Source organism: Tetrahymena thermophila (assembly GCF_000189635.1).
Source record: "Tetrahymena thermophila SB210 genomic scaffold scf_8254752, whole genome shotgun sequence".
In the NCBI taxonomy this organism is placed as follows: Eukaryota; Ciliophora; class Oligohymenophorea; order Hymenostomatida; family Tetrahymenidae; genus Tetrahymena; species Tetrahymena thermophila.
Window position 1 is genome coordinate 1,492,590 of NW_002476512.1, and position 25,964 is coordinate 1,518,553.

Here is a 25,964-nt window from a genome sequence, read left to right on the forward strand (position 1 = left end):
GCTGATCTAAATTGGATTAAAATAGCTTTTGATTTAAAATTATTATTTTAATTTTAAACTCTTTTTTTTGAAATATTCATTTTTGATTCAATTGTATTTGCAAATTTATTGTAGTGACACCATTTTTTATTTTATAAAATTTATATTTTTTTTAATGAACGAAATGTATTTTAGAGAAATAAATATTTAATTAATAAAATTAAGATTTAAATAAATAATTTATGTTTATTTCAATAAACATTTTAAAGAAATTTTTAATGACTAAAAATTAAATTAAAAGAGATAATTACAAAAAAAATTAAACTAAAAAGCAATTTCTTGCTTACAACTTAAAAAATTTCATAAACTTTGAAGTTGTTTTAAATAAATTTGTAGTGTATTTTTTAAAGAGAATACTTATTAACATGTTAATTGCTAAAAAATTATTTAATAATAAAATTTTTAAAAAACTTTCATATAAACTTTTCTTTAAGAAATTAAATAGAGTTAAAAAAGTCAAATAATCTGAGATTGTTTTCATTATCGTTTGATTTAAGTTTCTTTTCTAATTTATTTATAAATGGCTAAAACTAGTTTTCCTTTTCAGCTAATTCTAGGAGATCAATTGAATAAACCAAATCACCATCCAAATTGTACTATGAAGAAAGATATGTTAAATTAGGCTTCTTTTATCCTTTCAGTAGTTATAAGTATCTACTTTCTATAAATTTTTGGCTAAATGTTAATAAATTAAGATTTTATATTATTTCTTTATCTTTTAGTTTTAACTATAAAGATTCCTCAGGGTTTTTATCTTCATTTCTTTTAAAATATTTTGATTCCTTACACCTAACTATTTCAGATAAGGTGTTTTGCTCATAAAGATAGTTTATCTTGGTCACAGCAAGGTTACAGTAGCTATTAAATAAGATAGGAAAACGATCACCCTTTCTAAGTAGTCCATTTCCGAATTCAATTTATTATTGATAAGTGTAGCAATTAGTTTTTATTAAACTTACAAATTCACAAAGGCACTACTAATATTCTTAAAGTGAGTCATTTAATTCTTTTAAATTAGCAGCTTTCTTTAAGGATTCCTTAATTATATTCTTTGCTTTTGTGTATGATTGGGTAAGCTTAGTAAGTTTTTCATGACTGAAACGATTATAGAAGGTATCAATGATTTGTTTATTGTATTTTATAATATCTATGACTGCTTATAGTTATTATTTTGAAGGTTATTATTTTATTTCAAAAATATCTTAATCAATTTAGAATTATTCAGATAATATTTCCTTCACTATATAATTAGAAATTGAGTCTAATAAATTGGAGTTATTATAAAATAATTTCATTAATATTTGCTTATTCTCATCATTAGTATAAGTTTATTTTTCTAGCTATCTAAACAATTCATATCCTTGTTTCTATTTTAATTATTAGTAATTTTATATTTTTAATTCTTTCCTTAGCAATTCAGCCTTTTGGAAATTCTAAAGTTGCAAGTTTTTGTGTTGCTCATCAATAATGGTTTTAAAAAATAAGCCAATAGTGTTATCAAAAGTTTTTTTACTTGTGTATATTTATGAAGAAATAAAGTTGCCCAAAAGTCCAAAAACTGCTGCCACTCCTCCTACAGCCCACCCATAACCAGGCACAAAAAATGCTAATAATCCAATCAAAGCACTGATAGAATTGGATGCTGTATTCAAGGTCATCTGCTTTCCACAAATATATCTTTTGTGATAAGAATGAATATCAATTCCGACACTCAGAGCTGCAGCGACCATATTTACTATTAATAAACCTATATTAATGCCTTTGATTACATTGTATGAATAAATTAGTAGCTCTGCCTTGCTACTAAAATAAGCAGCGTATCTAAATATTTATCCTCCCGTACCGATGATTATATTGATTCCTTAGAAAGCCTAGCCTATAATTGAGTATACCTTATCTTAGCTTTAATTATAATATTTATTAATGCATTTGTTTTAAATGTGCTGTAAAAGAGTAATTTCTTATATAACCTTCAACTTTACTAATTCTTCCAAAATTATTAAATGCTTTTCATTATTAATATCTATAAATGGCTTTAAATAGTGTAAGAGTTAGCAAAAATAAAATTACTTTCTCGATAATAATTTATTTTCCTTATTTTATTATTATTCAAAAAGAAGTGAAGGCCAATAGTGTATAATCAGAAAATGTCTTAGAATATCATTCTGTTTTTGATTTTAGTTTAACTAATTATCATACTATTTATCATTATTATTGATATCTTGCTCATTCTAATTTATTTTTTAATCAAAAAAGCTATTTACTATTTCTTTAACTGTAGGGTCATTTTGATAATCTTCAATTACACCAAATTAGAGATTTTCTAACTCTTTTAAAATCTAAACTTTTTATTGAATCAGATTGGATAGATTATCTGTTTATCCTGATTCCATATTATTTTTACATTCATCTATTTCTTTTATGATGCTGTAGAGAATCTGATATTTTTGATGAATTAATTAATATGACTAAATATAATCTTGCTTGTCTTTTATTAATCTAAAATTGTTTATTTTTTTTATTTTAAGCAATATTTTATCATCAACAGTGAGTGGACTTATTTAGTTGATCCCTTAAAACAATAAATTCTTTTATTCTTCATCCTCTTCTTTACTTATTTTTTTGTATTTACCTTTCTTTGTATAGTAATTGCTATTGAATTCTACACATTTAATCTCATTTTTATTATAATAAACCTTCCCAGTATTTACCTTTTCAGATATTCTATCCACTTAGAGTATTTTTAATTTCATTAATTCTAACTCTTCTATATCATTACTTACTTCAATTTGGTTTATTTCTTTATTCTCTAATAACATATTATTCAAATAATCAGAATCAACTAAAGAAGTTTCTTAGTCAAATAATTGCTTAATAAAAATCAGTAATTTTTATATTATTTGGTCTAATGTGTTTCTAAAATCTTTATCTGCGTTTCTCATAAACAGAATTTTGAATTCTAAAATCTGATTTCTTCTCAGAAAATCTGCAATAATTTTAAGATTGTCAAAAGGATTGCTTTGTTGCTCTGTTCCCTCAAAACCAGGAGTATCAATGAAATTGTATCTAACATTTTCATATTCAACAGGATAAATTTAGCAATAGCTAGTCATTGATTATCTACTATTACCTCTAAGCCCTTTCAATTAGGTTAACTGCTCGATCAAAGAAGATTTGCCAACCTGAGATTATCCTAACAATAATATATACTAAACTTCTTTTTCTGGATCTATCTTTTAGACACGATTTTCTAAATCTAAAATCTTCTATATTTTTCTATTTAAATGGCTTTCTTGATTTTGAATATAGTCTTTGTATTCATAAAATTTATTATTTTATTCAATATTTGACCAAATTTGCTCTTTTAAAAAGTCAACCATAATCTCATCAAACTCTTCAAGATCATCCTTGCTTTCTTTGTCAAAAAATGTTTTGACAAAAATATGGAAACTATTTGCATGCTGAATATAATTGAGAGCTTTATCTTTTTCAGAAAATATTTCTTGTCTGAACACTTGTAAATTATCGCACTTAAGATGATAGTTACACTCTTTCCATTTCAAAAAATTGTTGCTGTTTTAGAACTCATCTATAAGTCTCTCAACTAAATTAGGATCCAAATTTTTTTCTCCAAATAATTCAAACAAAAAATATGTATAGATAAATTCTTTCAGAGTTTTTTGATGAACTTAAAGATCTTTGTTTGAAACATAAATAAAGAATAAATCTTTTATTTTAATATTTTAGTCAAAAAGATATTTTGCAATATCTATTAAGATCTAATAGCGATTTTTTTATGTGTCATTAATACCTGGAGTGTCTATGTATTTTATTCCATTTTTTTCATAAAGACTGCATTCCTAAGTGCATGATTATTAGTTGTCATTAGATTGAATCCTTTAATCACCAGTAATCTTTCTTATAAAACTACTTTTTCCAACTCCTGTAAAGCCCAAAACTAACACTGTTTAGTAAACAACATCATCTTAAGGTGTTGGTGTTATGAATTCAGATGGAGAATTGTTGATTATAATATCAGAATTAGAATTTTAACTTTGATCTACTTTAGATTCTTAAATCATACTATCTAAGAATGTCAAATTACTAATATTAGAAGAATTCTGATTTTATTGTTGAATTACCTTATCATAATATTGTTTATACATTTCTTTTATTTTTATGCAATTATTCCTCATTTTTTCATCTAAATGTAGATGCTCAAATTTTATACTAGCTATTTTGTATTTATAAAAGTAAAATAAATCTGGATCGTCATATTCAAGTTACGCTATCTGTTCACTTAGATCATTAAGTAGCTATTAAAGCACATCATCATTATTATTTTATGAGTTGTTTTCGGTAATAGATTCTTAATGGCTTTAGTTGTTTTAGTTAATACTGTTTACCTCTTACCATTAGCTATCTCTTAAAGGAGTAGGTGTATCTAATAGTAGTTCCTTATTTTTCTATTATATTATATTATTGATCTAAATATCTAGCTATTAAATTCTACTTTGCATTATATCTATCTATTTATTTTATTAATCTTATCTTTATTTGTTATCTTTGATTATTTATTATTTGGAGATACTAATTAATATTTTGAACATTTATTGAGCTATTATCAGATATAAATTCTTAAAAATGATATAGATAGTTAACAATTTAATTGATCAGAAGCAAATATTCGTATATTATTCATTTAATATTATATATTATTAATCATTTCAACTAAAAACCTATTCAATTTAAGATTAACTCAGATTTTAATTGGTGGGTTATCTTCCATCAAATAGAATGATAGATAAAAATATCTTTGTTTATTTATAAAATTTTGTGTGTGCATTTATAGTTTTTTTCAATTGAAAAATAGTAAAAGTAATATTATAAAACTTAACAACTTCTAATGTAATAAATATTATAAAATTAAAATTTTATTGGCATTTTGGCATAATCAATCATTTATTTGCTAATATTTTTTTTAAGATTTCGTTTTAGTATGTTTATTTAAGCTTAATAAATTATGATAATTACTGTAATATTTATGTTTCAATGCCACAATTATTCTAAGTTAATTAATCAAGTTGTTGTTCTATTAGATTTTCCATATATTCTATAAAAGAATCAAAAGCCAGGTGATGATCTAAAATCAACCAAGGTATTTAAAAAAAGGATCTAAATTAGGTGCAGTAATAAAATAGATTTATTAAAAAATATTTATTTAAACAAACAAACAAAGCTGAGTGTTTTTCAACTTATCTAGTTTATTCAAGCTTAAGTATTTCATTTTTACAAATAAATTTGAGAAGAAGAAAAATTACTAAATGAATATTATAAAAAATTCAAGAAATGTTTATAATAGATGATATCATATAAAATTATTACTTTTTGTTTTACTATTTTAAAATTGAAATAGAATGCAAAATAACACTATTTTTGGTAACTAAAATTAAAGCAAAATCTTATTAAGAATTGATATTTTTGATTGCTGATCAGGAAGTAAATAACAATAGATTGTCTTTTATTATTGTATTTCAAATATTAATAATTTGTTTTTTTATTTTTTGTGATTTTTGATTAAGAATAAATATCAAAACATATTTTGTTCCTTCCAACAAAAAATAAATACTTGATAGTATTTTAGTTTATATTTTACATTTTATTCTATAATTTTTAAAAATAATTGCTAAAAATTTTAATTAGCCTCTCTTAAGTGCTAAAATATAAAAATATTAATACTTTTAAATGTATTATTTTCATTTTATAAAACATAGAAAAATGTTAAGATTCACCTTCATTCTCAATCATAAGTTTAAATATTTTAAATAATGAAAAATAAAATTGAATAAATATAAAATTAAATATTATCAATCAAATTTTAAAGATATTAATTAATTCATAACCAAAAAAAATTTATAACTAATTACATTTTTTATCAAATTTTTATTTTTAAATAAAAAAGGAATTTAAATTAAAATAATTTTTAAGGAAAAACAGTTTATTTTAAAGAAAAAAACAAAGTGATTAACAGTATTTGTTCATTTATTTAAATTATAGAAAATAAAATATATATTTTTTCCTTTGCAAAAGAAAATAGATTGTTTCTATTACTAATTAAATATTCTTCACATATGACTTCAATGAAATAAATAAACAAAATAAAAAAATTATTTTATAAAATAAAATAGCGATAAAAATACTATTAAAAACTCAATTTTAATATTTAAATAAATCAAATTTTAGGAGTAAAAATAACTAGATTTTAATAATTTTAAAAATATCAAATTAATTATTTACTTGCATCTTAATTTTATAACATGTAATTAGGTTTTAAACAAATGACGAAAGAATAGCAACAAAATTTAAAGATCTGTTAATATTGTTTGTATTTATTTAATTGAGTTTATAGATTTTATTTTTACTAATTAACAGTAACTTAACTATAATATTTAAAATTAATTATGAGTCAAAACAAAAAGCTCAATCTTTTAGATACCTTGCAGCCTGTTTCTGCAGAAAGGTTTATCTCTTCTCGAAATACTTAGAAGGGATTTGAGCTCGCAAGTCCATCTGTTTAATCTAATTTTTTTGAGGATTAGATTTTAAACATAGAGAACTAGTTGGATGAATATTTAGAGCTAATGGAAAATAAAATGAAAGAAATAAGCGAACAAAGATTATAAGATAATTTGTAATTTATGAATGAGCTAAAATTCATAGTTGCAGAAAGCAAAAACAATTAGTAAAAAAAAGAAGGAGTTTTTAAAATACTATCATTATTTTTAAGCTATTATGGATGCTGGAGAGAAGCAGAAACCTTAATGAGATAAATATAAAGCAATAACAACTTAGGAAGTAGGGGAGGAAGCTAACCAAAAAGAGAAGTTTATGATATATATGATTTTATTTTGGAGCTTATTGAAAATGAGAATGAAATGAGCAAAATGATGAAAGTTTTGTTTTCATAGGAAAGTAGAATCTAATAGGAACAAAGAGAATAAATGGATACATCTTCTTAAATTTACAATTTTAAATAAAATATATTTTTAGCTATTATACAAACATTTAACATAAGAATGAATTCAATAAATGATGAGATATTCAGCTGGCTAATAGACAACTAAAAACTCAGGATAATTGAGATAATTTTAGAAAATGACAGATTTAGCGCATCATTAAAATAAGGCAATTATTAAAGAATGAAAAAACAAGAAAGAAAAATGCTGAAATACTTGCATCAGAATTTAATTTTGAAAAACTACAACAACGAAATTGAGTTGATTTTAAACATGAATGAAAATAATTTAGAGCTTTTATCCTCTAAATATGTTCTTTATATTGCTAAATATGAACGTATTCCGCCTAATTATATATTAAATAGGTAGTAGTTTATTATTTAATTTTTTTTTTTTTTTTTGATTTCAGATTCAACTCAAAAGTAAATTGAATCTGTAAGATATTTTTAAAAGTGCGATTTCATCAAATTTTTAAAAAATTTTGGTTTTCGATTTTAAATTCATTCATTTTATTTTATTGTTTGCTGTTTATCAAATCTCATCAAAAATAATTAAAATGCATTTTTTTTACTTTTAAATTATAATTAGGACTCTAATTAAGTAGGTTGTTTATTAGTAAAATGTACCATTAATGTCTGCTATGCTCAAACTAGATAGAGTTATCACTTAGTAAACACTTCATTCAAAGAAGGTTTAGGCTTAAATTAATGTGTTTCTTTCTTAAGCTGACACTTTTTGTATGGGATTATATTTTCTTAAAAAAATGTCTTAAAAAAAGTAAATTATTTCTTAATCATCTGAATATTTAGAGACCATTTTGAGATTGCTAGAGAAACCTAAAAGCGATGAAAAATTCGCCTTTGAAATTTTTAGTCATGTGCTTCATCCACTAATTTTATGCTTAGTCGCAAGTAAAATTTTGTTAAAACTATCATTCTTCAAAAATCCTTTCAGCTCAGAGATGCTCAAACTAGCAAAATACTATTTGGAAAGAGCTTTACTGTTTAGAGATACAATTTTTGATGCAAGAGAAATGAGCCTCATTCTCTTTAAACCCCTTTTCCCTAGCGATAAGCCTTTAGTTAAAGCTTTGAGAAACAGAAATTACTGCTAGTTTTTTACAGAGTTTTTTATTCATCCATGCATAACATATCTTCTTGAACAGAAATGGATGAGTACGTATGGTTTTGACTACTCACTTTTAAGCACATTTACTCCTTTATGTCATTTTTAAAAGTAAGCCAGAATCAAAAATACAATTGCTAAAGGCTCAAAATCATCATCATCTTCAACAAGTTCATTTTAAAAATCAATGAAATCAACAGGTTCTTCAGCTTCTTTTTCTCTTGAACCACAGAAATAAAACTGGATAATTTTCAGAGATATTGAGGTCAGTTAACTGAAGAAAGCAACAAAAAATAATCATTTTTATTAATTTGTTATTTATAACAAATCAGTTTAAGTGAGAACTTTTTTCGAGTTTATCCTTTTTCTGGCAATCTTTTGTTTCACTTTATATGAACTATTTCTATTTATAGAAAATCTAAATAGCTATGCTTCAGTTGATGATCCTGTAAAAATAATGTTATTCTCATCAACTGTACCGTAAGATTGGTAAAGTAAAGTGAATGACTTCAAAAAGTAAAATCCAACACCACCTCCATTAGATATTTAAATAGATAATACTACAAATCTTAATATTTAAACAACAGATCCTTAGATTTTTTGTAAACTAATCTTATACTAAATATCTTCGGGTTATCAAGAATTTATGGATTTTTTTTAAAGTTAGTGCGTTAAATTAATTTATGTTGGTACTTAATTTGAAAAACTCTGTAACGATACAATCAGAGTACTTTGGTTCATTTTCTGTATTGGAGCAAGTAAAATAAATTTATTTTATCAATAAAATAGCTAAAATTAAATTATTTAATTATTTATTTTTATTTTTCATTAACTAATTATTTTTTTTAATAGATGCCATTTAAAAGCAAATTTATGTATATCTTATAAGACGAAAAACTGATCCCTAAATATTAGATTTGTATGATTTACTCCTCTACATAGCTTGTGGCTCATTTTTATTGACAAAGCAAATATTTATTCCTGAAGGTATATCTGCTAATTATACTTTTGAATACTTCAACAATTGTTAATTTGCTTTGAAAATTGAATGCTGTGCTATAGTGTTTATTTTATGGCTTAGAATGTTTATATTTTTAATTAGAACTTAAAAATTTGGATTACTAGTCAAAGTAATAATACTATTTACTAAAGACCTTTTATATTTTATGGTCATTCTTATTACTGTCACAGTCGCTTTTGGGCTAATCAATTACATTCTTTTTTAAAATAGCCTTGAACTATATAAATCTATTGATAAATCCATATTCAATCTATTTGCTGCAGGTATAATTAATTAACTTATTTAAAGTCTCATAAATATTTTAACAAAGGTTTAAACTTTTTAAAAAGAATATTAGTATTAATATTAAGATATTTCATAATTATTTAATTAAATAAGCAAATCAAAAAATTTATTGAAATATATCCCACACTATTATCAAAAAATACTTTAAATTTGACTTAAAAACTAAGTTATTTTTTATTATTAAATTTATAAAAACCTCAACAAATGCATTTTTAGTTCCTAAAAATGTTTAAATTAGATATAATTATTTATTTATTTCTTGATTGATTGATAGATATATAAATTGATGAATTAATTCATTTATTAAAATTACATTTTTATTAATAAAAAAGCTTTTGGTGCATTCGATTTTAACAATTAAACTGGAATTTAGTCAGCGATTCTAATTGTTTTTTTAGTTGTAGTGAATGTTATCCTTCTTAATTTACTAATTGCTATATTAAACACGAGATATGAGAAGACAATGCAACAATCAGAGATGGAATACTCTTTAGTAGTATATAATGACTATATTAATTCAAGATTTAACCCTATATACATGTCTATGATTTCACTACCTCCACCTTTTAATATCCTTAATTTTATATTTGGAATAATTTCTTTTATAACTAAGTCTAGAATATGGAATAAAATAGCTTTAAAAATTGGATACACATTAGTTATATTTCTTCCTTGTATTTTACTCTACATAGCTCTTTCTTTGGTTCTCATTCCTTTTTCTTATTTATATTTTATCCATTAAGTATCAATGTATTCTTTTTCTGATAATATGATGTATGCCAGAAAGAAAAATAAATGCTTCAAGATTACACTTTATTTATTTCGATTACTGACTTGGATTACATTAGGTATTCCTTATTTACTTGTAGTGTTTTTTTCAAATGATCTGCCTTTGTTTTGTAAATCGGCCTTTGCTCATAACAATAATAAGTACAATTTCACTAAAAATCCTGTCCTTGACTTAAGAGTAATAAAGTATGTGTCTCTTTACTCTAATTATTTAAATTTAGCAAAAAAAGATGTATTTAACTATTTAGAATTTAGGTCTTCGCTTGAGCAAAAAAAGGAAGTAAAATATAAAAAATCTTACTTTCAAAGATTTGCACAACCTTCTATCAAATCTAATAGCTAGCCTCTATAATAAATTAGGAAAGGATTTTAAAATAATGTAAAGCATAATTTTAAATCAGAAACCATATTTGAAAAAAATTTTAATGATGCAGTTAAAAAATTTGGAGATTCTAAAGTAAAATAAGAAGTAGAAAATATCCAGCTTAATAATCTTTTAAAAGCAATAAAATATTCAGCAATCTTCTTTAAAAAATCAAAGAGTACTTCGTTTAACTTGTCTAAACTTCTTTACATTGTAAAGAAAAAAGAAATAAATTTAAATCTTCTGTAATTAAATACTGATAATTTTTTCTTAAATAGATCATTTAGCTCATAACCTAACATAAATGTTAATAACTTAAATTGATTTTTATTTAACTAAGAAAATAATCTTATTTATGTTTGCAAAAATATATTTATTTTCTTACAGTCAAAATAATTAATTATTCTCAAAAATTATTTTACCAATTTTCATTCTTTTAATTTGATTATAATATTAAAAATATTCAAATAAATAATATATTTTGATTACTCTTAATCTAAATAATTTATTTTCAATTTTCAAAAATTAATTTTAAATAATTTAAAAATTAAAAAAATATTTAATTCTAAAAAAAAATTCTGTATGCCTACTTTCATATATTTTGTAAAAATCATTTAAATTTTTTAAAAAATGCAAAATCATATATTTATATATTTAATTTAAATATTATTATCACAAATAACAAGTAAATTACATAAATGCATTAAAAAAAATTAATTATTAAAATAAAATTTTGAGGTTATTAATAAAACTAAAATAATTAGTTAAAGTTTTTATTTCTTAATATTTTTTGAGAATAACTCTACTAGTGTTACTATTTTAATAAATAATTATAAGGTAAAAAAAGAAATAAAAAAAGCAAGATTTCAGAATATGCTTCTATTAAAAAAAATAGACATTTTTTCAACTGAATTTTCATTTTATGTTGAAAATGAATTGACTAGAAAGAGAACATTTTTTGGTATTTGTTTAACTCATATAACTATCATAATAGGGATAGCTTATCTGATCTATTTGTCCATTTTATATAAAAATAACTAAATAGACCCTAAATTTAGATCTTAGACATTTGTAAGTGAAGATCAAATAGATGTCAATTTAAGTCAAGACCTAGTAGGATTTAGATTTGAATATCTACCTAATAAATACATTGAGCAAGTTCAGTAATAATAAAATAAGACTTACATTGTTTATATGCCTGTTTTATTCTACTAAAATCTGGAAGATTTTTATTACTATCCTCTAAATATCACAAACTGCACTAATCCTGATCTTGATGGATACAACTGCTTAGATTTTTCTTAATTACAAAATTTTACGTTAACAATTAGCACAAGATTGAACTTTAACACTTAAATATTTATCCTTGTTTATGGATGTTTGGATATTGATAGCGTAAAAACTACAATACCTAATAACTGCGCTTCATAAAAAGAAATTGATGATCTTGTTAATAATCAAAACACAAATCTACGTTTAAAACTGTTAACTTCTTAATACAATATTACGTCTTAAAAATTTTAAATTAACTATAAAAATTAGCTTATTTTCACATCAGCTAATTTGTTTATACAAACAAAGTTGAAAGCACAAAAATAAAGTACTATAATAAAGGAAGGTTTTTTAATATAATCAGAATCAACTTATGCAGCACCAATAAACTATGATACTTTTACTTAACAATTTGACAGAGCATATGCAAATCTAACCTCTGGAGTAGGGCCTTATATCTAAGTGTCTTTGGCTGTAGATGAATTACAAATAATGACAAATATTGAATTTCCTATATACCCTGAAGTACTGTCTTTGGTTAACAGTATTGTTACTCTAATGATGGGAATAGGATGTATTGCAAGATACTTTTCCTAAAGATTACTTAAATAATAATTTTTCCTTCTTTTTCTCCAAAACTTATTTTAAGAAACTTATGAAAAATTATTAAAATTTAACAAAATGTTACCAGATAACGAAGAAGTTTGCTTTATAAAATCTTAACAGTGCAATGATGATGTAGCAGTAGAATTTGGTAATCATACAAGTAATTAGCAAATAAATGTCCCTTCTTTAATGGTTAAATCAAAGTTATAATTCATGGATTCTCCACGAACTTAAATGTCACCCATTTTAACTAAAACAAATGAAATTAATTTGAATGAATTTTAAGATTTATTATTAGAAGACACTAAATCAAGAGAAAGCAAAGCAATATAAATAGATAGGAATGATTTAGCTAGCAGTAGAGAATAATCAAAAAAAGAAATGAGACTATCTTAACAGGGTGAACATTTTAAAATAGCTAGCCCAAAAGATAGTTCTAACTAACTAAAATAAAAAAATATACCTCAGATTTAAAATCATTAATTGAGTCAGTAATTAAGGTAACTAAATTTAAAAATTAACAAACGGTACGCTAGTAAAATAAAGAAAAGTACCATGACGATAGATGAATTTTCTTAAAAACAAGCTAGATTATGCTAGACTTAAAAAAGTGAAATTGAAAAAATCAGTGAAATTTTCTCCTAAAAATTAAAATCTATTTTTAGTGAAGAAAACTTAAAAATTATCCAAAGTAAAATGTTTGGCAGATTGAAGTAAATTTATTTATATTTAATTTTTAAATTTAAATATGAATATATGATTAAATTAATTTTAAAAAGAAAATCTTCTTAAGGAAAATATGATTGTAAAATAGATTAGCACATTTAGAAAGACGTAGAATGTTAAATAAATAAATGTTTAGATATATTTTAACTATACAAAGATATCATATTCTTAAAGAAAGCTGTTATGATTTTACTAACTAAGGATTAACTGGCAACTTTATAAATAGTTGGATTTTCTCCTAAAACTTTTGTTTAAAAAGATAATCAAGAAAACGAAACATCTAATTTGAAAGGTAAAAATTTATTTGAATTTAAATAGATTATTAAAATTTAATGTCATTAATTAATTAATTTAGATCTAAAGAAGAAAAACTATTTCTAAGAATAAATTGAAATATTAGAGTCTAAAGAATTACAATCATAATATATTAAGAAATTTTTTTCTAAATTTTAAGTCGGAAAGCTAATTAGTGAAACAGATTACAGAATTTTAGCATCTATCATGAATTATGAACAATGAGTGGCTAGGCTTTATGTTTTATTTAAATAGCTAATAATTATAAATTGATTTAATTAATTTTATTTGAATTTATATAAATAGTATTTTTAATGTTATTGCCTCAAAAATTAATCATAATTTATTTTTTCAATTATCATTTTGTAAATAAGTAAATTTATTTATTATCAATATAAATTCAGGTAAGCAATATTTCTTTTTAAATTCAAATGACAAGCCTAATTAATAATCTATGCTTTATTTAGCTTAAATCAAATATAATAATAACAATTAAAATAGCTGGCAGTTTATTTTCAAAAATACTCTGGCAATTAAATTCATGCAAATTAATTAGAAAAATTATACTTAATTTTCAAAACAATTTATGGTCAGAAATAAAAATTTTTTACCAAATTTCTGAACTTTTGTTTTGGTATATCTCAAAAGATTTGATATATTAGATCATTTGATCTGCAGATTAATGTATGGATAGCAAAAAAAATTAAAGAAAAAATAAAAATAAAAAAATTTTATTAAAAGAATTTCAAATATTTTAAAATTGCTTAATTATCAAGAAATAGTAAACCCAATCAACAATCAAGAAGTTTAAGTTTTAGATTCATCCTAAACCTTCTTTTATTTTATCAATTATAAACCTATAGAGTGAATATTTATTTAAGTAAGCTAGTTTTACTATAATTCAGGCGAAAAATAAACATATCTAACAACAACTTAAATTACTAAATTGTATCTGAATAAAAAATAAATGAAAATAAGACTATTAAATAAACTGATAAAAATATAAATAAAATTTTAACAATTAATTAATTAATTAATTAATTAATTTTTCGTTTGTTTATAAATTGGGAGAATAACTTGGCAATTATTATTTTTAAACAAAAAATTATTAGGCTAAAAAAGAGATTAAATAAATTAAATTTGAAGAAATGCTTCAATTAAAAAAGATTGACATTTTCTCATCTGAGTTTTCATTTTATGTTGAAAATGAATTGACAAGAAAGAGAACACTTTTTGGTGTTTGTTTAACTTATATAACTATCATAACAGGGATAACTTATCTGATCTATTTGTCCATTTAATATAAAAATAATTAAATAGACCCTAAATTTAGATCTTAGACATTTGTAAGTGAAGATCAAATAGATGTCAATTTAAGTGAAGACCTAGTAGGATTTAGATTTGAATATCTAGTTAATAAAAATATTGAGCAACTTCAGTAATAATAAAACAAAACTTACATTGTTTATATGCCTGTTTTATTTTACTACAATTAGGAAGATTTTTATTATTATCCTCTAAAAATCTTAAACTGCACTAATCCTGATCTTGAAGGATACAACTGCTTAGATTTTTCTTAATTACAAAATTTTACGTTAACAGTTAGCACAAAAATGAACTTTAATACTTAAATATTTATCCTTGTTTATAGATGTTTGGATATTGATAGCGTTAAAACTACAATACCTAATAACTGCGCTTCCTAAAAAGAAATTGATGATGCAATTAATAGTCAATACTCAAATCTACGTTTAAAACTATTAACTTCTTAATATAATATTACGTCTTAAAAATTTTAAACTAACTATAGAAATTAGTTTATTTACACATCAGCTAATTTATTTATACAAACAAAATTGAAAGCTCAAAAACAAACTACTAAAATAAATGAAGGTTTTTTAATATAATCAGAATCAACTTATGCAGCACCTATAAACTATGATACTTTTACTTAGTAATTTGACAAAGCATATGCAAATCTAACCTCTGGAGTAGGGCCTTATCTTTAAGTGGATTTGGCTGTAGATGAATTATAAATACTTATAAATATTGAATTTCCTATATACCCTGAAGTTCTGTCTTTAGTTAACAGTATTGTTGCTTTGATGATGGGAGTAGGATATATAGCAAGATACTTTTCCTAAAGATTAATAAAATAATAATTTTTCCTTCTTTTTCTACAAAATCTATTTTAAGAAACTTATGAATAATTGTTAAAATTTAACAATATGTTACCAAATAATTAAGAAGTTTGCTTTAAAAAAGCTGAATAAAATTAGGATGTAGTCGGCGCGGAATTCGAGGACAATACAAGTAATTAATAAATAATTGTACCTTCTTTAATGGTTAAATCAAAATTTTAAGTAATAAATTCTCCTCAGTCTTAACAGTCATCTAATTTAATTGATTAAAATCTAATTAACTTAAATTATTTTTAAGATGCATTATCAGAAGACAGAAAATCAAACGAAAATAAAAATTTATTTAGCCCCAAAGAGTAATAAAAAAAGTAGATGAGATTATCTTCTACAAAGAAACGATATTTAGAAAGAACTTGCATAAAAGATCATTCTAATTTATAAAACCTAAAGTAAAAAAATGTATCTCTTACTTAAAATCTTCTTTTGAGTCCGATTAGAAGATAACTTAGTTTAATTATTAGCAAACGATAATTTTGTAAAGTATAGCAAAAGAGTATCAAGAATGGTGGTATTGTTTAATAGCAAGGTAGATTATGCCATTCTTAAAAGAATGAAATTTAAGAAATCAGTGATGCTTTTTCCAAAAAATTAAAGTTTATTTTTAGTGAACAAAATTTTTAAAAGATTAAAAGTAAAATATTTGGCAGAAAGTAGTAAATTTATTTTTAATTTAAGTAATTCATTAATATAAATTAATTTTAAAATAGATAATTTAAAAAAGTAAAAAATGCTAATAGTGTAGAGTAATCAATTTAGGAGGAAGTAGAACAATAAATAAATAAAAGTTTAGATATTTTTTAACTTTACAAAGACATTATATTTTTAAAGAAAGCTGTAATTATTTTACTAACAAAGGATCAACTGGCAACTTTATAACTAGTAGGTTATTCTCCTAAGTCTTAATTTTTATAACATAATCAAGAAAGTCAAAGTCATAATTAGAAATGTATAATTTTAAAAAAATTAAAATGAGCTAACTATTAAAATATATTTAAATAATTTAGAAAATCCAAAGAAGAAAAGTTATTTCTAGTAATAAATAGAAATATATGAATCTTAAGAATTACAATCATAATATATTAAGAAATTTTTTTCTAAATTTTCAGAGGGAAATCATATAGTTAGTGAAACAGATTACAGAATTCTAACATCAATCATGAAGTAGGATAATTGAATTTATTTTCTATTTAAATATCTGATTGCAAATTGACTAAATAAATTACTTTAAAATATATATTAATAGTATCATTTATTTTATTATTTCTTTCTCTAAAAATAGTTTTGAGTATTATTTTGTAAATTAGCTCACATTATTTATGTAATATTTATTCAAAACCTTTATATTTTGTGCACTTAAAAATACTTATTTTTTAGGTCTAAATAAAGTTTACTGCTTTTTTAATGTGTAATTTCTGTTTAAAACCTAAGAATTATTTGATAATCTATTATTCTAATTTGCTTGAATAAAAAATAGCTGTCAAAACAACTTTGTTTTTTATTTTAAGAATATAATTGATTAATTTAGCTTAATTTATTTCGTAAAGGTATTTTTATCATTTTATATTAAACTAGCTTTTTCTTTATTACATTTTTTAATATGCTTAGGTTTTATTCTTTGTTTATTTCTCACATAAGAAAAACTGAAAAACAAAAAGGAATAATTGAATTTATTTTGCTTTTGTATGATTTTTTTACATAGAAAAAACAATTTTTTTATAGATTATATCATATGAATTATCAACTAAAAATAAGTTAATATATTTATCAATATTTTTTTTTCTTTGATATTTATTAATAAATGGTAAAAATGGTGGATTACAATTAATTTATATTTTTACATTAATATATAAAAAATAGTTATAAATAAATTATGGTGAAAAGCATATAAATAATATAATTAATTTCATAATTAATTCATATGTATATTTTGATAACACAATTATTTTGATAAAAATTTAGATAATAAATCAGTAACAAATTTAACATAAAATAAATATAAGGGTTATTAATAAATGAGAAAGATTGATTTGTTTTCATCTTATTTTTTCTTTAATGTTGATGCATAATAAGCTAAAAGAGGTTCAAAATGTGGCGCACTTCTAACTTTAATTACTGTTGCTACTGCTGTCATTTATCTTATTTACTTATCATTGGGTTATTTTAATAATTAAATTGATCCCAAATTTAGAACATAAACATTTATTAGTGATGATTAAATTGATGTAACCCTAAGTGAAGACCTTGTTGGCTTCAGATTTGAATATTTGCCAAATCAGACATTAGATTAGCTGCAAATAAAATTAAACAAAACTTATATAGTTTATAAACCTGTTTTTTTTTACTAAAATATGGAATATTATGAATATTATCCACTAAATATAATAAATTGTACAAACCCTCAGCTTGAAGGTTATAATTGCCTAGACTTTTCTTAAATATAAAATTACACTTTGACAATCAACACAAAAAAAAACTTCCTATCATAAATATTTATATTAGTTTATGGGTGCAATGATATTGATACTGTTAAAACTTCAATTCCAGACAACTGCGCGCTTTAGTCTGATATTGACTCTTTAATTAACAACTAAAACTCAAACCTTCGCTTAAAGCTTTAGACTACTCAATTTAACACAAGTACAAAATAAATACAGGTAGCTTATAAAAATTCATTTATATTTACTTCAGGAAACTAATTCATGCAAGCAAGATTTAAGGTATAATAACAAATAACTACAGTTAGATAAGGTTTCTTATTATAATACTAGAATATATATTCTTATCCTAGTAATTATGATACTTTCAATTAATAATTTGATAAAATCTATGCAAATGAAACTTCAGGTGTGAGTCCTTATGTATAAGCTTCATTGTCTATGGACGAGCAAGTATACCTAACTAATATTTAGTTTCCTATATTTCCAGAAATATTAGCAGTTGTGAATAGTATATTTACAATGATGATGACACTAGGAGTAATAGGTAGAGCTTGTGCTTAAAAATTAATAAAATAGTAATTTTTCCTTTTATTTCTGTAAAACCTATATTTAGACACTTATGAACAGATACTCTAAATAAACAACAAATTAAAAAAAAGTGAAAACATCAGCTTATATATAAAGCCAGATGACCAATAAATAGGAGATGAACATGAAGGGCATAAAAGCTCTTTATCAATTACTATACCATCATTTTAAACTAAATCTAAACAATAGACAATTATATAAAAATTTAAATTCAAAGATCCTCCTAATGAATTTTAAGATGAACAACTAACAGAATAAAATGAGTTAATATAAGCATAAACATTACCTAGTGAGTATAATTTTACAGATTGTAATTCTAATTATACAAAAAGTAGTTATTCAAGCTCTCAACAGTAAATCTTAAGTAAAAAGGATAAGTCTCATTATCTTTCTCATATTTAAATAAAACCGAAGACTCCAAGAAAAGGAAGTTCTCTGCAATCTCTTTTTAAAAAATAATCTCTAGAATAAATTTAAATACCTGGAAAATAATAATTTAAATTTAGGATAAATAAAACAAAACTCAGTAGAACATAAATTACTTCTATTTGTAAAACATAATAATTAGTTGACCAATCAACTTAATAAATTAAGTAAAATCTACCTTAAAATAAAGATTCTTAAGCAATAGTTGATTATTTTACTAGTAAGCTAAAAGTTATTTAAAGCCTAGATATAATAAAAAGTCTTAAAAACAAAATTTTTGGAAAAAAGTAATTTTTAAAATATAATTCTAATCTTAAATTAAATTTTTTAAATAAATAGTTTATGGAAAAATAAGCAAAATATAGAGTTTCCAGATATCGCTATGCCTGTATAAAAAATAATTGAACAACAAGTGAATAAAAGCTTGGATATATTTTAGCTTTATAAAGACATTATTTTCTTAAAGAAAGCAGTTATGATACTCTTGACTAAAGATTAATTAGCTGCTTTATAGCTAGTTGGTTGTTCACCTGCATTTTTGATTAATACAAGTGACCCAAATATCACTAGTAATCAATGTCGATGTAATTTATTTATTTTAATCAAAAATAACAATTTATTTTGAAAATAAATATTTAGAAAATCAAAAGAAGAAAAATCATTTCTAGAAATAGTTTGCAATATCTTAATCAGAAGATTTATAAAATAAATATATAAAAAAGTTTATTTCCAGGTGCTCAAATGAAACTAATATTAACGAGACAGATTATAGGATTCTTACATCATTTATTAAAAATGAATCCATATGAGATTATCGTATAATTTATATTAGACTAATTGCATTATTTTTTTAAGTATTTTGGCTTTATTTAAATAATTAAAAGTTAAATATTTGAATTAATTTGCAATGGAGATAGCTAAAAGATATATTTTCATAATTACAAATAAAATAATAAATATTTTTATTTATGTTCAAGCTTATGTGATTCTATCTATTTTTTAAATATTTATGAATAAATTATTAAGATTTATATAAATAAATAATTAAATACTGTGGTTTCTCATATATTAAGGACGCCCGCCATATATTAAGGACTTTTTTCAATAAATTGTGATTAAAATCAGATAGAGGAAGTTTATTCATTTTCTTAATAATTAATTAAAATTCAAATATTTTATATATTTATTTATAGCTTTTATTTGAATTTCAAATTTTTAAATTAAAAAGGAAGAAGCTAATGAATAAGATAATATAATAGAGACATAAAATTATGCTATTAATATATTATTCATTACATAAGTTTGTTTTAAAGATATGAGAGTAGAATTTCCAACTCTTTTTTACTGGATAATATTACTAAAATAAAATAATAAATAAATTTAACGCATTAAAGAAATTTAATTTTTTTTGTTAACATTAATTATTACTGATGAGAATTTAACTAAACATAGTCTTGATTCATATAACTATTTAGTATAATACTCAAATTAATAATAATCTCAAGCAAAATATGCATTCATCAATTTATTTTTTCTATTTGACATAAACGCATAAAAAAATTTGATTATTAAAATAAAATTTTGAAAAAGATTAATTAATGTTTTTATCTTTTAATGCCTTTTGAGAATAATTCTACTAGTATTATTATTTAAATAAATAATTATTAGGTAAAAAATAAATAAAAAAGCAAGATTTTAAGAAATGCTTCTATTAAAAAAAATTGACATTTTTTCAACTGAATTTTCTTTTAATGTTGAAAATGATTTGACAAGAAAGAGAACATTTTTTGGTGTTTGTTTAACTTATATAACTATCATAATAGGGATAACTTATCTGATCTATTTGTCCATTTTATATAAAAATAACTAAATAGACCCTAAATTTAGATCTTAGACATTTGTAAGTGAAGATCAAATAGATGTCAATTTAAGTCAAGACTTAGTAGGATTTAGATTTGAATATCTACCTAATAAATATATTGAGCAAGTTCAGTAATAATAAAACAAGACTTACATTGTTTATTAGCCTGCTTTATTTTACTAAAATATGGAGGATTTTTATTACTTTCCTCTAAATATCACAAACTGCACTAATCCTGATCTTGAAGGATACAACTGCTTAGATTTTTCTTAATTACAAAATTTTACTTTAACAATTAGCACAAGAATGAACTTTAACACTTAAATATTTATCCTTGTTTATGGATGTTTGGATATAGATAGCGTAAAAACTACAATACCTAATAACTGCGCTTCTTAAAAAGAAATTGATGATCTTATTAATAATCAAAACACAAACTTACGTTTAAAACTATTAACTTCTTAATACAATATTACGTCTTAAAGATTTTAAACTAACTATAAAAATTAGCTTATTTTCACATCAGCTAATTTATTTATACAAACAAAGTTGAAAGCTCAAAAACAAACTACTAAAATAAAAGAAGGTGTTTTAATATAATCAGAATCAACTTATGTCGCACCAATTAACTATGATACCTTTACTTAGTAATTTGACAAAGCATATGCAAATCTAACCTCTCGATTAGGGCCTTATCTTTAAGTGGCTTTGGCTGTAGATGAATTATAAATAATGACAAATATCGAGTTTCCTATATACCCTGAAGTTCTATCTTTTGTTAACAGTATTGTTGCTCTAATGATGGGAGTAGGATATATAGCAAGATACTTTTCCTAAAGATTACTTAAATAATAATTTTTCCTTCTTTTTCTATAAAACCTTTTTTAAGAAACTTATGAACAATTATTAAAATTTAATAATATGTTACCAAATAACTAAGAAGTTTGCTTTTTAAAATCTGAACAACACAATGATGAAGTAGGAGTGGAATTTGGTACTCATACATGTAATTAATAAATAAGAGTGCCTTCTTTAATGGTTAAATCAAAGTTATAATTCATGGATTCTCCACGAACTGAACAGTCACCAATTTTAACTAAAAAAAATGAAATTAACTTGAATTAATTTTAAGATTAATTATTAGAAGATACTAAATCAAAAGAAAGCAAAACAATATCAACAGATAGGAATGATTTAGCTAGCTATAAAGAATAATCAAAAAAGCAAATAAGATTACTTTAACCTGTTGAACATTTTAAAAGTGTTAGCACAAAAGATAGTTCTAACAAAATATAATAAAAAAATATACCTAAAGTATAAAGTCTTCTATTGATTTAGCGATAAAGAAAACTAAATTTAAAAATTAGCAAAAGGTAAGCTTGTAAAATAAAGCAAAGTACCATAACTGGTGAAGAATTTTCTTAAAAACAAGCTAGATTATGCTTGACTTAAAAAAGTGAAATTTAAAAAATTAGTGACATTTTCTCCTAAAAATTAAAATCTATTTTTAGTTAAGAAAACTTAAAAATAATCCAAAGTAAAATGTTTGGCAGATTGAAGTAAATTTATTAATATTTAATTTTGAAATTTAAATATGTATGTATTTATGATTAAATTAATTTTAAAAGATAATCTTGTTTCAGAAAAAATGATTGCAAGATTGATAAGCACACTTAGAAGGATGTAGAATGTTAAATAAATAAATGTTTAGATATTTTTTAACTCTACAAAGATATCATATTCTTAAAGAAAGCTGTTATGATTTTACTAACAAAAGATTAACTGGCAACTTTATAAATAGTTGGTTGTTCTCCTAAAACTTTTGTTTAAAAAGATAATCAAGAAATTAAAAATTCTAATTTCAAAGGTAAAAATTTATTTGATATTAATTAAATAGATTATTAAAATTGAATGTCATTAATTAATTTAGATCTAAAGAGGAAAAACTATTTCGAAGAATAAATTGAAATATTAGAGTCTAAAGAATTGCAATCATAATATATTAAGAAATTTTTTTCTAAATTTCAAGTCGGAAACTTAATTAGTGAAACAGATTACAGAATTTTAGCATCTATCATGAATAATGAACAATGAATAACTTTATTTTTAATTTATATAGCTAATAATTATAAATTGAATAAGTATTTTATTATTTATTGTCCCTCTAAAATTTACTTACAATTTATTTTTTCAAATACCAATTTGTAAACAAGTAAATTTATTTATTATCAAGATAAATTCAAGTAAGCAATATTTCTTTTTAAATTCAAATGCCAAACCTAATTAATAATTTATGCTTTATTTAGCTTAAATTAAATAGAACAATAACAATTAAAATAGCTTACTTTTTACTTTAAAAAATGATTTAATAATTAAATTAAATTAATCTAAATTAGTTAGAAAAAAACATTTTCATTAATTTAAGTAGTTTTATTACTGGGGTTTATTTCACCAATTTATTTAAATTAAAGTATTGAAATTAATAATTTGTAAATAAAAGTTGAAAGTTTTGAAATACGGTAGTTAAAATAACTAAATGCAAAAAAACTAATTTACTTAATAAAGAAAACAAGAAAAATAAGAAGAAACTTCAGAAGAAGAAACGACAGAACAGGAAGACAGAATTGAAGAAGATTATTCCTTAGATTCAGAAGAATTTGAAGAAGACTTTTGAAAAAGAATACTAAAAGAAAATATTAAAACTATTAATAAAAATTAAATAAAAATATATTTTGTGTGGCATATTTGTAAAAAAATAAAATAAATACTATATGGTAGTTAAAATAGAATAAAAATGTGTTAATTAATTAATTAATAAATAAATATAATTTAAATTTTATAAATAATAAACTATTTTTTAGATGAAAATAAATTTATAACTTTATTTGTTTATTTATTTTTAGTCAGACTTTAAATATTTTTTTTTCTAACTGAGGTTAGTTTTTTCTCTTAAAATGGTTTTCAGAAAATATAAATTTTGTTATTTAATGTTATTGGGAGTTTAGCATGGCTTTTTAGAGATAGTTTAACTCGTTAAGTTGTTGATCTACTGGCAAATTTTCAAAAACAAGTTTTGTATCTATATTTTAAATACTTTCTTCTTCTTCTTCAGTAAATTTTAGACTATTTTACTAAGCTCTAGAGCTGGTTAACCATTCAACTGAGGAATTATCTTATTATACAATTTCCTTTTGCAAATGACTATTTTTATTTTGAGAAAATATTTAAGGATTTTCTTTTAAAAATTATTGCATGTGTTTGTTGTTGTTGCTAAGCTATTTTGCTTGAACATTATCTTTGATTTGTTGAATTAAAGATTAAGTAGATGGGTCTTAAAATAGCTTTTATATTTCAGCTATTTGCTCATTCTCCCTGCTAACATGTCTCTCAATACTTTCTTTGAAAGCTTATCTAAATTTAGCAGAAATTTTATTAGGGGTATGATTACCTGAATGGTTTAAGTTATTGTTGTTAGTTAATTAAAGTGTAATCGATTTCGTTCTCTGAATGTACATTGGTGAACCTCCTATTTTTTATTTACATGACAATGGTAATTTCACATTACAGAATTATGAAGAATAATTTTAATCAGAATCGTTTTTATTTGTTGGTAATCCATAAAATTATATTGATTCTAAATTTTTCTTTTAACTTCTCTATTTAAGTTAATGACTTCTAGGCGTTTAATATATTCTAAATTACTATAAATTGCTATCAGATTAGTTTTTTTCTTAGATGTTTTAGAAATTTTGTAAATATTTATTCACTCTAGAATTAAAGTCACCGTCTCTACTATGCATCTATTCCTTTACTTAACTCTGATAAATTTCTGGAGTTAAATCTCTAAGGGATTTGTTTTTAGATTTGATGATCCTTTAAACTAGTTTCTGAGGCTATTTTCTGTTGGTAGAAAACTAAGCTTGATTCTATACGATTTGTAAATCCTCTATTTTTGATTGCTCATAAAGACTTTTTCTCATCAAAAATTATTAACCCATAGTTGTAATAAAATTAGAATTGTGGTTAGTATTTTAATTAAGCTTTTTAAAAGATGATTATCTTTTACTTAAGCTTATTTAATTACCTTCAAGATTTTCAATTTTATGCTAATTATTTTGTAAAGGATTTAAGGTTTGATTGAATGTAACTGTGGCAGTTAAAGAAGATTCCCTTTCTGTATTGCTATTCAATAATTAACCACCATTATAATTTTCATTAGTACTTTATAAAGAATTTAAATAACCTCTTTAGCTCCTTTAAAATTCATTAAATGCAAGTTATTTTTAATCTAAGCTATTGTAATTTGTTGTATTTATTGTTGCTCCATTCTCTTCTTATACTTAACTAGCTTGAAATAACTATTTATTCGAAGGAGAGGTCTTCATTTACATAGGATTTTACTTTTCTATTAATTTTTTTATCAAGTTTTTGTTATATTCTTTAAGCTTAAACTCTTTTAAACTACTTAGTGTTCTACTATAGGAAAAATGAGTTTCTGGAACCTAAACCTAATTGTTTTAATTTGACACATTTGTTGAATTATATTATTTATCCATTTTGTCTTTAACATTCCTTTCTTTAATACGTTAATAAGCCTTCTGAATGGCTAGTTTATTAATCTCGATTTTTTTTTTTTGAACAGGAGAGAGGATAGGCTCATTTTTTTCAAGTTACTAAATGAAAAGATCTTCAGACTAATGCTTTTCTTTGACAGTCTAAATGAGGTTTTCCTGCCATTAACTTATAGATGGATTGATAATTGTGCTCTTGTCTTACTATTCATTCAATTAGATAGAACTAAGCTTCTCTAATGCTTTTTTTTTGTTAGGAGGTAAATTCTAATATTCCCTATTATCATTCAGGGCTTTAAATAAATTATACTTGAGTACATTCTATTCGTTTAAATACGACAT

At 22.4% G+C, this 25,964-nt stretch overlaps 7 protein-coding genes across 7 annotated transcripts; 5 read left to right on the plus strand and 2 right to left on the minus strand. All coding sequences in view use genetic code 6, as the record gives it.

Moving 5' to 3' along the window:
- Positions 1–452: 452 nt before the first annotated feature.
- TTHERM_00123760 (50S ribosome-binding GTPase) lies at positions 453–4,559 on the minus strand (the record flags this gene model as incomplete). Its single annotated transcript, XM_001010871.2, has 1 exon — positions 453–4,559. The coding sequence occupies one exon, from the start codon at positions 4,557–4,559 to the stop codon at positions 453–455; it is 4,107 nt and encodes a 1,368-aa protein (XP_001010871.2).
- A 1,941-nt stretch (positions 4,560–6,500) lies between these two features.
- TTHERM_00123780 (polycystin cation channel protein) lies at positions 6,501–10,963 on the plus strand (the record flags this gene model as incomplete). The annotated part of the gene is made up of 4 exons (XM_001010873.2): positions 6,501–7,420; positions 7,644–8,938; positions 9,033–9,464; positions 9,819–10,963. The coding sequence occupies 4 exons, from the start codon at positions 6,501–6,503 to the stop codon at positions 10,961–10,963; spliced, it is 3,792 nt and encodes a 1,263-aa protein (XP_001010873.2).
- Positions 10,964–11,512: 549 nt separating this feature from the next.
- TTHERM_000123789 (AMP-binding enzyme family protein) lies at positions 11,513–13,762 on the plus strand (the record flags this gene model as incomplete). The annotated part of the gene is made up of 3 exons (XM_012796278.1): positions 11,513–13,230; positions 13,297–13,535; positions 13,599–13,762. The coding sequence occupies 3 exons, from the start codon at positions 11,513–11,515 to the stop codon at positions 13,760–13,762; spliced, it is 2,121 nt and encodes a 706-aa protein (XP_012651732.1).
- A 923-nt stretch (positions 13,763–14,685) lies between these two features.
- TTHERM_00123790 (AMP-binding enzyme family protein) lies at positions 14,686–16,912 on the plus strand (the record flags this gene model as incomplete). The annotated part of the gene is made up of 4 exons (XM_001010874.2): positions 14,686–15,850; positions 15,977–16,391; positions 16,446–16,684; positions 16,743–16,912. The coding sequence occupies 4 exons, from the start codon at positions 14,686–14,688 to the stop codon at positions 16,910–16,912; spliced, it is 1,989 nt and encodes a 662-aa protein (XP_001010874.2).
- An 838-nt stretch (positions 16,913–17,750) lies between these two features.
- On the plus strand, positions 17,751–19,999 carry TTHERM_000123799 (transmembrane protein, putative; the record flags this gene model as incomplete). The annotated part of the gene is made up of 3 exons (XM_012796279.1): positions 17,751–19,477; positions 19,530–19,774; positions 19,830–19,999. 3 exons carry the CDS (start codon positions 17,751–17,753, stop codon positions 19,997–19,999), a joined length of 2,142 nt encoding a protein of 713 aa, XP_012651733.1.
- Positions 20,000–20,892: 893 nt separating this feature from the next.
- Positions 20,893–23,145, plus strand: TTHERM_00123800 (AMP-binding enzyme family protein; the record flags this gene model as incomplete). Its single annotated transcript, XM_001010875.2, has 3 exons — positions 20,893–22,610; positions 22,680–22,918; positions 22,982–23,145. The coding sequence occupies 3 exons, from the start codon at positions 20,893–20,895 to the stop codon at positions 23,143–23,145; spliced, it is 2,121 nt and encodes a 706-aa protein (XP_001010875.2).
- An 809-nt stretch (positions 23,146–23,954) lies between these two features.
- On the minus strand, positions 23,955–25,964 carry TTHERM_00123820 (hypothetical protein; the record flags this gene model as incomplete). The annotated part of the gene is made up of 1 exon (XM_001010877.1): positions 23,955–25,964. The coding sequence occupies one exon, from the start codon at positions 25,962–25,964 to the stop codon at positions 23,955–23,957; it is 2,010 nt and encodes a 669-aa protein (XP_001010877.1).